The following is a 17,639-nucleotide window of genomic DNA, read 5'->3' as shown; positions in this document are numbered from 1 at the left end:
CGTCATCACATGACCTCATTTCCATGGTATGCACCATCTGGAGATTTTCATCCTGTTTTAGTAACAGGAGAAAAAGAGAGAGAGCTTCCCCTTTCCTCTGCTTTAAGATAAAGCATATAGAATTTGCTGCAAATTAGGAATTGTATGTGAGCGTGACATATTCTTCCCTTTTGTCAGTATCATACAGAGATGTGGCTTTCACAGTGCTTTTCCGGTTTCACTGCATAGCTTGCTCCTTTGTGGTTTAGCTGTGCAGTGAGATGCTGCCTGACTTGTTCTCTAGCACAATCAACATCCTGCCTTGCAGCTTGTGCTGTTGCTAGTATCCCGGCTTGAGACACAGCTGTGATTTTTATTGGCTGGCCTCGGAGAGGTAGCCTGCCACTTAACAGAAGCTGAATTGCTATTAGTTAGTTTTGTGGCCTTTATATCCTGCATGTGACCCACTGAATAAAAAATGTTTCCTCAGGAGCTGGCACAGAAGATTAAAGGATACCAGGAGCAAATAGCCTCTTTGAATTCCAAGTGCAAGATGCTAACAATGAAAGCCAAACATGCCACTATGCTGTTGACAGTGACAGAAGTGGAAGGGCTTTCAGAAGGAATGGAGGAGCTGGACTCAGAACTCCTCCCAACACACTCAGCTCATCCCTCTGTGGTTATGGTAAGAACTGAATCGGTATCATTACTGTTATTTAGGTGCTACTCTCTTTTGTGCTGTTCAAATGCTACTATACAGCCAATTGCCACAATACACATTGTATGCTTTGCTTTACTGACATGCTTTGGGAGTTGTGGGTGTAGAATGAACTACAACTTCTTATTAGTGCATTTGTGTCACCCCCGCTTTCTAAGCCAACAGATAAGGAATGAAGTTGTTTATGAGGATAACAGAAATCAGTCTGTTAAAAGGAAAATAATATTTAAGGCTCTCTCTTACCTTTCAGGATGTGTGCTGAGTTGTTTTGTCAGTGCACCACAACAAACATTGAAAAAGCACTGAATTGAATGACAAAAGGGGCCGGGGGGATGCAGAGTCAAATGTATTCTACAGCATGTTTTTTATACCCCGGATTTTTTTGAACATTTTTTTTATTAAATATGCTTCAGTAATTGACATTGTTATTACTATATCCTCGCATTTATAAAGGCTGAATACATATATACATGCTGAAGTTCCTACTTTATTTTGCTCAGTCCATGTGCAAATATAACCCCCACTGATGTCAGTGGGAGTTATGTCTGAGAAGGACTGAGTAAAAATGGAGTGAGGACTTCAGGATTTGTCCCTATATTAAAACCTTAGAAAAGCAAAACTGAGATGTAACTACTATAGTATATTGTGGCTTTTTTTATCTGGATCCAATTCTGCTTTGCAACATTCTTTCCTTCATCATTTAACTAGGCCTGAAAGGTAAAGTGTTGAGGGCAGTAGTTCTGGCTATCTGCAGCATTACTCTGTGGCTTTCAATAACTTCTCCTAATGCACTGTGTGTGTTACCCTCTAACTTATTTTTGATGTGTTGGCTGTAGAAACTTTTTAAAATTCCCTAGCATACAGGAGATGGCCAACATCTCAGTAACAAAGTATTAGCAGTAAATACCACTGCTTGCCTGTTGCTTTCCTGAACTTTTAATATAGCAATTCTAAGGGGCTTGGAGGAAGCAGCGGTCCTTAAACTGTGTCTTGGTAATTCCAACATTGTGTTAATTTTCTTATTTTGGTCTATATCTAATGCAAATGTTTACTGAGATGATTGACTGATCATCTTCCTGTCCTTTGGGGTTGCATTTCCTGTGACAGATGACTGCTGGTCGCTGTCACATACTACTCTCACCTGTCACTGAGGAGTCTGGGGAGGAGGGAACCAACAGTGAGATTTCTTCTCCACCTGCCTGTCGCTCTCCTTCACCTGTGGCTAATACAGATGCTTCTGTTAACCAGGTACCTGCCTCTTGGCATTCATTCCATTGTGATCTCTGGAAAGATGCATGGTCCCATTCTGTGTACTCTGTGGTTGATTCCTTCTTCAGAAAATTTGGGCTGATTTTCTTTACATGTTGGGCACACAACTTCAGTGTCCCATCCCATGAATTGAGAATGGTCATCAAGCATAATCAGGACCTGGCTTCTAAATACATAAAAGTTACAAATACTGTGCAAGAAGCTTAAAGCATATCAATTTGGTACCCTTTGTCATTGGCAAAAAAAGACTCAATAAGTTGGTTACTTTTTAAACAAATGTTGAGTGAGCATTAGACAGTCTTTCTAATTCATTGGTGCCTCTGTTGCATTTATAGCATGGTTTTGTTTTCAAAATAGTACACATGATGGCATCGGCATTCTGAGAGAATGCAATTTTGTACTTCATGTGGTGAAACATTTCATTGTTTGTGTCTGTCTGCCTTGTCATTGTCCAACTGATGGCAAAGTTCAAAGTCTTCCATTGGTTCAGCTATTCAGATATCAACTGTGATCTGTTTTGTGGGGGATTGTGTTCATTCTACACTTTGGGTCAAATTCTGTTTTCAATTATAACTGTTCAAACCCCGTGAAATCACTGGGGTCACATCTGTAAACTGAGAGTAGAACTGAGACTTCTGGTACTCATGTGACCAGGTGTACACCACACTTGTTTTTCTTGGTAGGAGGGTTTATTGTTTGTGCTTTCAATATCATGTATGTAGATGCATATATGCAGTGCATACAAGTTGTACGAGTAGTCTCAACTCCATTGACTTCAACATCTGATTTTTGTTCCTTGTGTCTCAACAGTGTTTTTCTTTATTGTTTTTGTGGCTAAGTATTTCTAGAGTTGAGTAACTGAAGAAGTGAAGCTTTCCTTGACCATGTATTTCTTTAAGTTCAGTACCAAAGAAATACAATGATGTTATTTTATCTTTTTAAGTATAGTTATGGTATTTGCTAAAACTCTAAGCTTCCCACAATTTCTTTCAAAGGTGCATGTGGTTCTAAAGTTATTGCTAAATTATAAAATGATTCTGCTGTACTAGCTAAGACAAGAACAAACATAAAAATAAGGCAATTATCAGTGACAAGCCATATGAAGAAAGAAAGGCAAACAAAGGGATTTAATAATCCAGGAGCTTTCTAAAGTCGTATTACACTATACAATAGGATAGTTCCCAGTGAAGCTTGCCTGCAGTGGAAAAGCCGTTCCATTATTCAGCAGAAGACTCTTGAGGCCATGTTAATGAAACAAACGGTGAAACATCTACAAGGACAGATAATGAACACAATGCAATTGGTAATGAACACAATGGAATTCAATGTCAGCTCACTAAAATTCTCTTTTAAGAATGAAAATCAGGTTAGCAACATAGACAACTCAAAGAACGACGAAAGTCCATTGAGAACTTCTGTTACCTCAAGAATTGGAGTAAGAAGTACAAACCTAAGTAGAACCTAACTTAGTAGGCAGAAAATATATTTACACAGTGTCTTTCACAAAATGTCACTTAGCCCTTAAAAGCAGTAAAATTATTGAGGATGTCAGGATAGACAAAAGCATAAGCAGTCATAGGGTTCTTCAGTCTGGTCATAAATGTTGAAACAAACTGAATGATCTAAGCAGTAAAAGGAGGAAAGTTCCACGATCAAGTGGGTTATTTACAAAATGGTTAGGTTCCTATTCACATGAGATTATAACCTAAACAAGCTAAATAATCTTGCCAGTTCAGATCATAAGAAATGTCTAGGAATGTACAAGGAGAGAAGATAGGCTAAGTATGCCGGAGTGCAGCAATTCTGGTCCTTAAATGTAAGTAAAATAATTTTATAGTCCATGCAAAACTTACAGGGAGCTAAAGTAAAGATTTTTAAATCAGAGTAATGTGCTAAGGGAGCAGTGATCCTGGGAGAATGTGATCTGCTGCATCTTAGAAACTGAGCAGGAACTCCAGGAAATTGTAATAATCTACTTGAAAGAAATGAAGGCTTTTATCGAATAATTCTAAGGGCTTGTCTACGTGGTGATTTAGTTTGTACTCGAGGGGCGTAAATTCTAGTTCGCGCTCTTGAGCTTTGTGGATTCTGCTAGTGTGCACTAAAAGTTCCGTAGTGCTGTTTGAATTGTGACTACATTTACACACATGAGGGAACTTTTAATGCATGCCAGCAGGATCCATTCAGACCATTTAGTGTGTAACATGCTAGTGTGCACTAGAATATCCACCTCTTCAGTGTGGATTGACATACCATGTATACATACCATGCAGACGAGCTCTAAATCTTTCTGATCAACACTATATGGGTTAGAAAGGGGCTAATTTTAGTTGTTGAACACCATGTAATTTTCTTTTAAATATTACTAGAAATATTTAGTCCAGAGGAAACATGAAATGGTAGGTCAACTCTAACTGACTGTTTCTCTTACAGCTCCCACTATTTTAGTCCCAGATATTCTTTTACATATCTCAGTGGACACCATGACAAAGACCAAGGAAAATAATCACAATTATTAATCATGGTTATATTATTATTAAAGAAAGAAAAAGAGACAGGCCAATTATAAATATTAAGAATCTTAAATCCAATTAAATTCCACTAAATTTCTCAGTTTACCAAGGTTTAGCCCCTGTTTCTGCTCCAGGAACACATGGTCTAACCATGCAAGTGATTAACAGGAGAAACTGTTAATATTTTATGTTACAACAGCAATTTCATATCCCCAAAAAATCATAACAAGAGTTTAAATCTAATCCCTTGGCTGTGACTTAGTTAACCTTCTCTCACCATCAATGTTCAAGTCTTGTAGATTTTCCTTGAGTTAGTTTCTTCTTGAATATTCTCTGTTTTTCTTATCTGTCTGTGGCAGCTTGCTGGTAGAGATGGACTGGATGAGTTGTGGAGTGTTTGGTGTCAAAGGAGGGTAGCATGGGAAGTGTGCCTGTGGTGGTCACTTCAGTTTTTTATACACTTCTTCTTCCTATTTTAATGAAAATATAGGAAAACACACCTCTTTCTGCCTTGTTTAGATGCAGGGTTGGTTGCTGTTACCCTTTCACTGGCTCTGTGCCTTTGGGGTTGGCTTAGGTGACACCTTCAGTTCCTGAGTATGCAGTCTGCCTAATGAATATGCAACATTCTTTAATTGCCTTTGTTCTTCTTATGGTGGGAAAGTGTCAAATAACTGTTAAAGTTAGTTTTAACTTCATTTATTGAATCCATTCTCTGCGATATTCTTTCAATTTTATTAAATTTTGACAGGAAATTAAATTCTGTTTTCAAAAAGTCCGGACACTCCTTATATACAAGGTTTTAATTCTCAGAACAATCTTTTAAAAATTTAAATAACTCCTACAAAGTCTTTTTTTTAATAATTAAAAAGTTGACTCTTATAACAATTTTTGGAGAGATGATTCTTATCTTCCAGAGTTGGAGGAGGGATTTCATGTACATTGCCAGAATTAATTAATTCCCTTTTCTGTACATAAATGGCTTCCTGCATTTGTAATTTGTTTAGCAAGGTCCTTAGATTCCATGTTGGTACATCAAGTTTTTTACCATTTATATAGCAGTGATATTAGAAGCTTTGCATTTACTAACATATGCATTTCACAGAAGTGTTTGCCATTTTAACATTTAAGAAACAAACAAAAGTATAAAATCTCTCTAACTACACGTGTTTTTTTTCTAAAGCTTTAAAACACAAGAAGGATTTTTCTTTGGAAATAAATGGTTCATGAAACAACAAACTATGTAAAACATTTACGTTTTAGGAAAACGAACGCAGGGTAGTGTTGTCAGAACAATAAATCCAAAGTTAAAGAGGGCTTATTGTTCTGACAACACCACGCTGCATTCGTTTTCCTAAAACATAAATATTTTACATAGTTCGTTGTTTCGGGAACCACGCTCTTTAGAATTATAATTGTTTAAACTGCTTTTAAATATTTTGTACAAAGCACAAATTTCAGTAATCACTATATCTTTTAAATATAGCACAAGTGAAAATAATATAAAGTTAAAGCAAGGTAAATTTTAAAACACAGCTTTTCTGAATTTGCATAAACACTCTTAGGGTAATAAAATCTTCTTATCCATAAAGCCATGTTTATCTTCCTTGACATTTGCTTGTCCTTGGGAGCTAAGGTGGAAGCCTCCCCAAATTTCTTTGGTTAGGTTGAATATTTAAAATAGTTTAATAAACAAAAATATATGCATGTCAGGTACTTTTCTCCAAGCATCATATGTATGAAAGTAATTATAAATATATTGTAAGCTTTACTAAAGGCACAGGCAAGTTTAATGCTAAAATTAATAATAATTTTACATCAATATTGAGGTCTCTCCCCTACAACTATCAGCCTGGAGATATTTCGTAGTTGGTTAAATAAGGTTTTAGCAATAGCTCGATGGGCGAGAGAGAGAGAGATTTTCCAGTGCATCTTGAGGAAGTAAACATCCAGGCTTTTTTAGCTTAAAGATGGAATCCTTTTAAATGGAGAAGTGTAGGTAAGAGCACTCACTGCAGCGACCATCTAGGGCAGTGTTTCTCAACAACCAGTCTATGGACTGGCACCGGTCACTGAGACCTCCCTGAAGCAGTTTAGGAAGGCAGCTAGTCCGGTCCATGGTGTCAAAAAGATTGAGAAACACTGATCTAGGTCTACCATCTAGAGCTGCTGTCCTACTTTAGTAGTAGTTAATTACTGCCCCTCACTGTGAACAGTACGGAGTGGGTGCACCCCAGTGGAATCATTGAACACTGGATACATTTTCTACATCAGGAAATGTTGTTGTGTTTCAGGAGAGGCATGATGTCTCTCTAACAGCCAGCATAGAGGGAGTGTGCCTGCTGTGCTACCTCTTATAACGGTATAGTGTGCCACCCCCGTCCTTGGTCAGTCAGCCAGCTTGCTGAGGATAGCTTATGCCCAAGGCACTCGGAAGGAATACTATGCAGCTGTGCTGGTACCGGACAGGAAGCTTCTTGGTACCCTCCCCCTGATTATGGAAGAGTCCTATAGACCAGTGGCTCTCAACGTTTCCAGACTAGTGTACCCCTTTCAGGAGTCTGATTTGTTTTGCGTACCCCAAGTTTCACCTCACTTAAAAATTACTCGCTTTCAAAATCAGACACAAAATATAGAAGTGTTACAACACACTGTTACTGAAAAATTGCTTACTTTCTCATTTATACCATATAATTATAAAATAAATCCATTGGAATATAAATATTGTACTTACATTTCAATGTATAGTATATAGGGCAGTATAAACAAGTCATTGTATCAAATTTTAGTTTGTACTGACTTCAGTAGTGCATTTTATGTAGCTTGCTGTTAAACAAGGCAAATATCTAGATGAGTTGATGTACCCCCTGGAAGACCTTTTCCTACTCTCAGGGGTACATGTACCCCTGGTTGAGAACAACGGCTATAGAATGTAATTGCCACCTTATAGAATTAAATACAGAATCTTCCCCCCACCACACACACACAAGAGTAGAACTCTATAGGATGTTTCAGTTTAACATATAGAGGGAAGATAATTCTGTATTTGTTTCTACAAATGTTTTGAGTAATTTCTATAGATCCTACTTAAGTTTCTGTAATGGTCCCTTGGTCTCATCCCTATTAAATGTCATGGACTTTTTACAAAAGGGGTACTTTTTTACACCTGCATGGTGCCAACCACAATCTGGCCCCAAAGGGTCTGTTTGATTGTGGATTCAGTTTTATAAAGTTAAGGGAGATCCCTTGCTAAAATGCTACAAACTACTGGTGAAAATAGAAACAAGATCATGTCTCATTCTGGAGTGCGATCCTGACCAGTGAAGAGTTGTATCGCTTCTTACCCTGTAACCCCTTGCTACTGTGGCTCTCTGCCTGGGACACCCACAGTCAGCAAGAAGCATCATGATTATTAAGCTGATGTTGGGGGTTTTTCTTTCATTTACCATCAGTGATTATTTCAGTGTAATCACTGCATTGAAAACAGCATGCTTTTGCAAACAATTTAGATTTGCTATGTTACTGTATGCACTATGAAAGTCAAATAAAATTCAGTCTCCTGCTCTGTTTGGTTGGGGGGGGAAGCATGCATTTTATATCTATGTATTAGGCAGCTCTGGTCCAATGCTTTGGATCCTGCCTGCAATACCACAGACTTCCACGGATCTCCACCAACCTTGGTTAACGAGTGGTAAGGTTACTCCACACTCTGTCTAGCCATAGATTTTCCCAGAAACATGTGTTCTGAAATGCCCAGCCTTTTCCTGGAACAATCAGAGGAACATTAAACTTTGTTGCTCCTTGAAGAATCGGCATTCAGGAGTTTGCTATTTTTTACTGGAGTTAACCAAACATTTCAGTTTGAACACTGTACTGGACTGTTTGGATTAAAAATAAAACACGTTTATTTAATTAAGAAGAGAGAAATTGTAAATGAGTACAAGCATAAGGTTTAAAGTCAGAAATGGTTACAAGAGAAATAAAGATAAAACTTTTTCAAGTAACTAAAACTTAACAAGCTGGACTTGGGTCTAGGGAAAATCCTCAACACACCTTTCCTTCAAGATGGCTGACCAAACTCCTGGATCAGGATCTAGCTCCCAAAGTCAAAGGGCTGGTACCTTTGTCTTCTTAAATGAAAGATAACTTGGAGTTTCTTGGCCTCTCTATTTTATAGTCCAGTGAATCTTTTGAAATTGATTCTTCTGAAGAATACCTCCAGATAAACGTCTATATCCAGCTGGAAGGTAGGCAAAATGGAGTGTGTCTTGAAGGAAGTTTCCTGATGATTATTCCTCTGCTGGAGATGTCTGCTAAAATGCAAATTTTTTTAGTTCTTGCTCCCTCCACTTCAAGTGAATGAACATTGTCAGTTTCCTCCCTGCCGTGATAATGTGAGGTTTGCCTCTGCCACTTGTTAGCTTGATGAGTCTGTTTACACGACATGTAAATACATTCTCATTGTCTTTCAAAATACTATGGAAGTAACTCCTAGGTGGGGGAAACCACATGTTTTTTCCTAGGCTCGGGAAATTTCTGCTTGGTTGGCAAACACATGTTAAGAATTATAATTTCAGTTTATGTCCATAACTTTGCATCAGTTGCTTGCATCTACATTACACGAAGATGTTGTTAAGCAGTGAGTCATGAGCGTTTCATTGACACCTTGCACTACCCTTATCAGATAGATTTCAGGACATTAAAGAAGTGCAGTACACTTGAACTGGTTAAGCCAGCTCAGGTATTCACCAGATACCTGGGTGCCTTGAACTGGTTAAGCCAGCTCTGTTCATCACCAGATACCTGGGTGCCTTTTGTCCTCTGCCTTTGGGTTGTTCTTAATATCCTAGATCATGAGCATAACAATGGCAATGCCAAGATACTACTTTTAATAGACCACAATAGAAGTGTATAAATACTAAAAAGATGTCCCAAAACCTAGGATTGTGGTAAATTGACATTTGTACGTTTAAAAAAAAATCAGTTGCTCACTAAATGCAGCAGCCTTTAGGGCTGCTCTAAAGAGATCAGAACCAAGGAGAACAACACCAAAAATATTAAATATGGGTGTAAGCATAATGTGTTAAACCCCCAAAGGATTTTAAAAGTTCTTGTGGTGTACAATATATCTGCAGTAGATAGCAGTCTTTCATGCAGTTTGTTTTGAAACATGAAGAAATTAAGCAAATAGTTTGTTCCTCATCAGCTCAGTTCTGTGAGGTGCCCAACTCCTAGTGAAGCAAGTGGGAGTGGAGGATGCTCAGCACTGGATTCAAAGTACTCCACACCTCATGAGAGTCTGTCCTAATATTGTATGTATGTTATTCATAAAGAGAATCTTACTTCAATTGGTCTTTTGTTTGTATGTCTGTGATATAAACACAGACCACATATCAGCATGCTAGCATGCATTGCAACTATGAAGGAGGAAGCAATTACAGAAAGCCTCTTTTGGCTTGAAGTTTCTCATACTTATTTTTTATTCAAAGACTTTTTTTTCATTTGGCGCAATTTTTTTAGATATAGTGAGGCAGTGCTTGAACTGGGAAAGCTGAAGGGTTGACACGCACCCATTCTGGCCACAGTTGCTCTTGTAATTCCAGCACCAACAATGGGCCACAGTTAACATTTTTCTCTCCCTGTCCAGGACTTAGTTAACAAACCTTCGTCACCTCCCACCCTCATGAAATCTAGACAACAGCAGTAACAGCCCTTTTCAGATATGTTAAGAAACCAAAATATCCCCTCCACCCTTAAATAGGGGAAACAACATAAGGAAGCATAAGTGCTGCTCTTGCTTTTGGACAGTTTCCATAGAGGAAAAAGGAGGTGGTGTTAGACTTCCATCCCTGTGCAGTGAAAGAATTTTATATATAAAGCACACCAAAAATACACACTAACTGGAAAACCCTGCCAAGACTGATGTGCTTACCTCTTTCTCTCCTTCCTTCCCACCTCTCTGTCACTACTGAGATCTGACAACAGCAACTGCCGCACTGTGAACGCGCAAAATTTACTGAAAGGGGGGAAAGGACTGGTTCAGTTCAGTTTTCCCTTTCCATCCTCCCTTATCTTTAACTGCAAGTCCTTCATCCTGGAACAATCATTAGAAAGTGTCAGAAATAAGTCAGATGTCAAGGCTATACAGATAGGTAGGAAGGTCCAGTGGAGACCTGGGTTCAAGTCCCTGCTCCACCACAGACTTCCTGTGTGAAGCTAGGCAAGTCACATAGTAACTTTGTTCCCCATCTGTAAAATGGGGATAGTATTTCCCTATATCGCAGGGTGTTGTGAGGTTAAATGCATTAAAAGATTGTGAGGCTATAGAAATGGGGGCCTGTAAGGACCTTAGCTGGACAGATCTCATCTCCCTGACAGGAGAGAAGATATGATGACTACTCACCCAGTACAAGCATAGGTGGCAAAGTCAGGACCTCAGTTATTTTGAAGTGACTTTGACTCAGCTATGCTTGTTCCCTGTATTATAATAACTTTCCACAAACATTTGAACAATTTTGTTTTTCTAGCATGTTTACTAGAATGTTTCAGAGGCACATATCTGGTACTCCTGGGAGAATTCTGCACCACTGCGCATCGCAGAATTAATGGTCCCAGCAGATTTTAATCTTTCCCTGTAGAAAAATTGATTCATGTGCCCCTCCTCAGCAGCAGTAGGGGGTGTACGTCTGGTTTGGGCATTGGGATAAGTAGGGGAGGCATAAACATGACCTCAAGAGGCAGGGCCGGGCTCTCTCTTTCCTTCTTGCTTGCAGAGCTGGGGAGGGGCAGGGCTGGGGACTCCCCGGCTTCTGGCTCCTACTGTACCCTGGGCTCTAGCTGTTAGTCCCAGCTGGGCTGTGGGGGACGGGACTTTCTTTTTCCCTGCACAGGCCACTCCTGGGGCCGGGGCAGACCTCTCCTGGGGTACTTCCCCTGGCTGCAGGAAGTTCCGCACACACACTCTGCTTCTTGCTCCTGTTGGTCCCCAGCAGTGAGGGAAGGATTCACTTACTGTATGGGGAGCTGCCTCCCACATCTGCCCAACCTCCATACAGCCAAACTCCCCACTCCCTGCTGAGTCCCATCCCCATGCATCCCCCACACTTGAATCCCCACCCTGCCTAGCCCCACCCTCTTGTCCCTGGACAACCCCAATGAGCCCCACACATACATCTGGACCCCCACCCCACAGAGTCCCAACCAGCTGCCCCCAGACCCCCAACCCACCAAGCCCCACTAGCCCAGCACCCAGAACCCTGCACTGAGCCCCCAGAGGCTCCCCCACTTATCCCCCTGCACCCAGATCCCCCTGCCGAGTCCCACCCCCCTACCCAGATCCCGCCCTGCTGAGCCCCAACCACCTTCACATGGACCCCCCTACAGAGTCCCATTCTCCCAGCTCCCGGACCCCCCATTGAGCAGCCCACACCCAGATTGCCACACACAGAACCTTCTCCCCCCCACTAAGCCCCTCCACACTTGGATCAACCTGGCAGGATCCTGCTTTTCCCCACACCTGGATCAGGGGGGCCAGGAGGTGCGTGCGTGCAACACTCTGTCCCTCTTGCTCTCTGTGAAGCCAGACAGATGTGCTAATATGCCAAGTAAGGAATCTGTTCGTCAAAAAACATTTCTTGAATCTTGTGTGTCTGTATTGTTACAGACATGCTTGCTGACAGGTATTTTGAAATAAATTACCAAAATAATTGAAAATGGTGAATATGTTGTGTTATTCTGACAAATAAAATATGCAGAATTTTGCAGAATTTTAAAATATTTTGTGCAGAATTTCCTCAGGAGTAATCTGGCATGTAACAACTAAGCAACACTGAATAAATTTAGAATGTTGAGTGTAATTTACTAGCAGCAAATTTTTTCACGATCAGTCCATACAGCAAAAACTTTTTGGAAGAAAATGTCTAATATCTTTGAATGATGAATAAATTTGAGAAAATTCCTGTCCCCCAAAATTTATGATCTAATGGCCCAGTCCTGCCACACTTAATGCCAGTGAGGACTGCCGAATCAAGGCCCAGCTAAAACAAAAAACTATTTATTGTTCAGCATTTCATTGAGTACCGAAGAGCACTTCCAGACACAGAGTATGTAGACGTAGCCATTACATTCAGTTGCATCATTGGAACTACCACTAAAGCAAGCCACATTTATGTTAGAAAGTTGCAGAAAGGCTGTTGTTTACCAAATGAAACAATTAAGTTGTTTGTATATTAAAAACTCCCATTTGTTCATATAGTGAGCGAGGAGTTGGGAAATGTTCAATTTTAAAGAAATAATAAAGCCAGTTTTAAACTTAGGAAACCACAAATGTCCATGTTTACTTATTTCTTTATTTGCTTATCTGTAATTCAAAAAAGGACTAAACCATTTGTTTTAGGTTAAAAAATAAATTGTTCCCATGTGAAAATCTTGCATGCCAAGTTTCAGCTTGAGCTTTGTAATATGTGAGCCAGCAATACATGAATTCCTAACTGGTCAGGAAGTATTTGAAATTCTTATGAGGGAAAGAAGGAAGGCATTTTAAACTCTTCTTGCAACGTTCTGTGATTTTTCATTTTCACTGTTGTTCACAGCCAGTTACACTGTCTGCTCTGCTTGCACTAGGTGCCGCATACCCTGTAGAGCACAGAGGACTACCTGGGGGTGGTGGTGTGGCAAATTGTCACAATCAAAGTGGGTTGACATTTAACAATAGGTAGGCGTAATTGGTTTCATTTTCCTGAGCGGAGCCTCAGCTTCCCAAAGTTTAGGAAAGGATATGCTCACACAATGTGGAGGAGTCTGGATTGCTTGTTTGACTGATTCGCTTCCTATCTTTCTAACCACTCCTTCAGCATCTCCCTTGGTGACTCCTCCTCCCTTCTCTCTTTCTGTCACAGTCCCTTGGGGCGATGTTCTTTGCCACTTCTACCCCTTATTCCTGAGTGATTGCATCCACTCTCATAGCTTTGACTGGCATCTCCCCACATTTGACTCCCAATTCTAGCGCTCCAAGCCTGACCTTTCCCCCTCTGTTCAGACATGAGTTGCTCTCCTGGCCTTTAGCTCAAAGACAATAAGGCAAAAACACATCATGTTCTCTCCCAAGTGCTCCCTTCTCCACTGTGGTAGAGCTCCAAACCATATGTCAGTAGTTTTGCTTAAACCACTGTGCACCACATTTTAATGTTTGTATGTTTGTTTTTTTAAAAAAAGAAAAAATAAGACAAATCATGGTCTTGGATATCCATAGATTTATACCCTAGAGTAGCTGTTAAGAGAATATAATTACAGCAAGGTGATATATCTTTTATTTTGAAAGTGCAATGTTGTGCTTCATGCTCGTAGGACATTGCTTATTACCAAGCCTTATCTGCTGAACAGTTGCAGACAGAAGCTGCCAAGATTCAGCCCAGCACATCATCCACTCAGGAGTTCTCTGAGCCGGGCTTAGAGTCAGCCACCAGTGCCAAATTGGATGATTTGCAGCGTTCTTGGGAAACACTGAAGAATGTGGTAAGTCCTTTAATGTAGAGGTATCAAAACTGATCTGTGGTATATGCATTTCATAGGAATAAAATGGAAACAACTCATTTAACCTCAAAGGTGCAGCTCTACATAATACTCCTCAACACTTTTTAACCTAAATGTTGGCATTCATGCGGCAACAAGAACTGTCAGTTCCACTTGTTCTGCATATATATGATGCATGAACAGCGTTCTGCATATATACGATGAAGGCAGGCTGTGGCCAGAGTGAGGGAAATGGACTAAACAGAGAACACACAAGGGCATGATTTGCATAGGTACTTCTGATTCACTAATGGTGTGGAAATAGGTTTCTGAACAGTAGAGGCTGAACTTTGAAGGGAACTCTACGGCTGAGCGTCTGCACTCTAGAGCTTAGCAGGGAGTGCATGTGGGGAAGTCCTATTCTCTCCATCACCTCCTTTGGGGCTTATTATTATTTATTTGTAACATGTAGATGCCCCAATGAGGAATTGGGGCCCCTTTTTGCTTAGCAGTGCACATGCTTATAATGCAAAGATAGCCCCTACCTCAAAGAACTGACACTCTAAGTCTGAGAGACAATGGGTGAACACAGCAAACAGACAGGGAATGTATGATTGTGCGCGGTATGATGGCCAGTGGTCACAGCATACTAGCTGTCAGCCCATTTTCAAGTGTTTTGTTGGCAGCATGGCAAAGGTGAGTTTTGAGGAGAGATTTGTGGAGACTCTGGTTCAATTAACAACTGTGCCAAAGCCAGGTTCAATATTATTGCTGTGTTTGCTGGACATTCTGGCGTTTTCCCTACTTACTTGCACTTAGAGAGGGGGCAGGTGTGTGTGTACACATTACTTGCAGTTGGTCTATATTCTGCCGTTTTCCCTACTTATTTGCCCTATTTTTTGAAAGTCTGTTGCAAAATAAGGCCATTTGTAAGCCCAAAAATGTAAGTAAGTCATAAATGAGGATAGCTCCCTCTAGAAACACACCAATTGTGATTAATGTCCAAATTCTCCTTTGGTAGTTCTGTGACTAAAGGTATACGGTTCCAAAAGAGGCCTGAGTAAAGGTGGGCATGTACCATCTAAAGTGACTTTCTAAGCATGCTAAGCAAAAAATTTCTTTCAGTCTGTTCTAAGCCCACAAGGACTTTATTCCAACTATGAATTGAAATAACCCTGCACAAAAATCCACACATTTTGAATGGGATGGCAGAGAAAGTCCAGGGATCCTGTTTTTGAGGATATGTCTGCACTACATTCAGAGGTATGATAGTAGCTCATGTAGGCATACCCAGGCTAGCTTTGATCTAGCTAGTGCAGTTAAATATAGCGGTGAGGACACAGTGCCATGAACCTTGGCACAAGTGAGGAACACGAGTACAAACCCAGGGTTTCTGGCAGGTTTGTACAGCTCACACGAAAGCCCATGCTGCCTCATCTTCACTGCTATGTTTAGTGGCCCCAGCTGGATTAAAGCTAGTGCGAGTTTGCCTACCCAGGCTGCAGTCACACCTCTGATTGCAAGGTAGGTATATCCTGAGAGGTACTGGATCAACCTGACATATTTGTGCACACCAGCAAAGCCCAGTTATCCAGTAATGTACAAAATAGCCCATCCTATACACTTTTTTTCCCCAGAGGTTCACTTACGTGGTATTAATCCTAATTCTTGCTAGAGACAGAGTAGCTATTATGTGGAATGTGGAACCATGCCTGTAGCAATTTATGCACATGGCATGTTTGTGTACATACAGCCCAGAATGTGGCAGGAGAAATGTGCTTAGTTGTCACCCTTTTATTAAAATACGGGGGGTTAGACATAGAAACTAGAATTTGGCCAACAGTGACTAAACATCCTTAGTATGACTTTTGCTATATAATTTATATTCTTAAAAACTGGTATTGCAGACCAAGCTCTTGGCTTAGTGTCCCATGAAAACCATGGATGTAGGAGGGAGAAGAGAGGAGTGAGCAAAAACTTACTTCAGGAGACAGAATATCTGCTTACAGCTTTCTTTCTTCTTTAGATCAGTGAAAAGCAGCGCACCCTCTATGAAGCTCTTGAACGCCAGCAAAAATACCAAGACTCACTCCAGTCCATATCCACAAAAATGGAGACCATTGAGGTGAAGCTGAACGAAAGTTTGGAACCTGGCAAGAGCCCAGAGAGCCAGATGGCTGCACATCAGGTAAAAAAGCTAAGTAGCTACAGCTTTTGTTGAATTAGATGGCTGTATTATTCCTCACGGAATGCTTCACAAAAGCATGCAGACTGATGGAAACGTTGTTTAAAATGTAAATTTTTTATTTAGGAAAGAGCTCCCTGAAGACTGCTCCACCTCTTGAACTCCCCACTGTTATGGAGATAGGACAAGATTTACAAAGTGTCTCAAAAAAGAGAGAGGGGCTAGACCATCGTTTTCAGCAAAGCTTATGGGCCAAATTCTGTGCTAATTAACACCCCATGTAATGCCTCTGAATTCACTGGAGTGGCACGCTGTGTCAGTCAGCACAGCATTTGGCCAGTCACAATGTTTAAATTTGCCAGTTAAGGGAAGAGACGACTATAACTAGTTTTGGTGCATTTTAATCTGTTTCATTCTGATCTTTGGCTTGTTATAAGCACAGATGAGGGTCATCTTAGGAAATGAGTCTCTGAAATAATAAGACTGTAAAATAGCCATTTTGTTCTGATAGCCACACAACAGATCTTCCTCCGTGCATGTTTCTAACCTTGACACAAGTGATAAGAGCACAGGGAAAGCAAAATAATAGAGTTGAAATCTCCCATGTAGATCTCAGAGTAGCATTTTTCCCTGAGCATATACAACTTTACTGTCAGAGCAATGGGTTATACCGTATTTTCACTTTTGACTCATTTTATCAGGGTTCGTACTCAGTTGCTTAAAGCTTCAAATTAAAATCTGGAAAATTTCCATGCCATAGAAATCTGGATGGCCTGTGCCACCTGGAGATATTTGCACTCACAAGTGAGCGAAGTCCATAGGGTGGGAGGGAAGATGATGCCAGAGAGGAACCACTTGTCCCACCCCTTCATGTGGGAAGGAGGAAGATGCAGTGTCCCATCCACCTGTTCATTATATTTTAAAATGGGTTCGATTTAGCCTTTTAAAATTATTTATCCCAAGGAAAAAAATGATGGGCCTAATTTTCTGCCCATACTTAATCCACCCTCCTTTTTTGTGCTCACAAAGTCATTGTACACGCAGTTTGCTATTTAGACATGCCTTTGACTGGGACTGTTTATCAATTTGTTAGATATATAAATTACATAATTTGCACCCCCAAATAATTGTGGGAACAAAATTGCACAGGCACATGTGGATGCAGAAAGGTTGCAAAAATCTGTACCCAGACGTTCTTCTGGGCTGCGTATGTTTTCTACCCGTGTTCTTACAAAAATAACATAATAGAAAATTGAACTCCCATTGTAATGGAAAACCCTTCCAGTATGTCCTGTTAGTGAACAGTATTCAAACTGCACACTTCAGAAAATTAAAACTAGACTCAACAAAATACTAGTTCAAAATGTGACAACCTGCCTCTTTAGCAGCTACTGTATCTGAATGTTCCAGGTACTTCAGGGACTCCAGTCAAATACTGAATTCAGTACAAGCCTTGGTCCTGATC

General features: G+C 40.4%; 1 protein-coding gene across 13 annotated transcripts in view; it reads left to right on the top strand.

Moving 5' to 3' along the window:
* SYNE1 (spectrin repeat containing nuclear envelope protein 1) overlaps positions 1 to 17,639 on the top strand; it is a 499,708-nt gene that overhangs the window by 336,453 nt on the left and 145,616 nt on the right. For 10 of the 13 annotated variants that reach the window (XM_075126812.1, XM_075126813.1, XM_075126818.1 and 7 more), the window contains 4 exons: positions 470 to 664; positions 1,805 to 1,945; positions 13,825 to 13,992; positions 16,016 to 16,177. In XM_075126812.1, the coding sequence (XP_074982913.1) occupies positions 470 to 664; positions 1,805 to 1,945; positions 13,825 to 13,992; positions 16,016 to 16,177 (666 nt within the window). The remainder of the gene's footprint in view (positions 1 to 469; positions 665 to 1,804; positions 1,946 to 13,824; positions 13,993 to 16,015; positions 16,178 to 17,639) is intronic. The other 3 variants (XM_075126814.1, XM_075126819.1, XM_075126817.1) reach the window with 3 other exon arrangements.

This window comes from Caretta caretta, chromosome 3, assembly GCF_965140235.1.
Source record: "Caretta caretta isolate rCarCar2 chromosome 3, rCarCar1.hap1, whole genome shotgun sequence".
NCBI lineage: Eukaryota > Metazoa > Chordata > Testudines > Cheloniidae > Caretta > Caretta caretta.
This window is presented reverse-complemented; position numbering and strand designations above follow the sequence as displayed.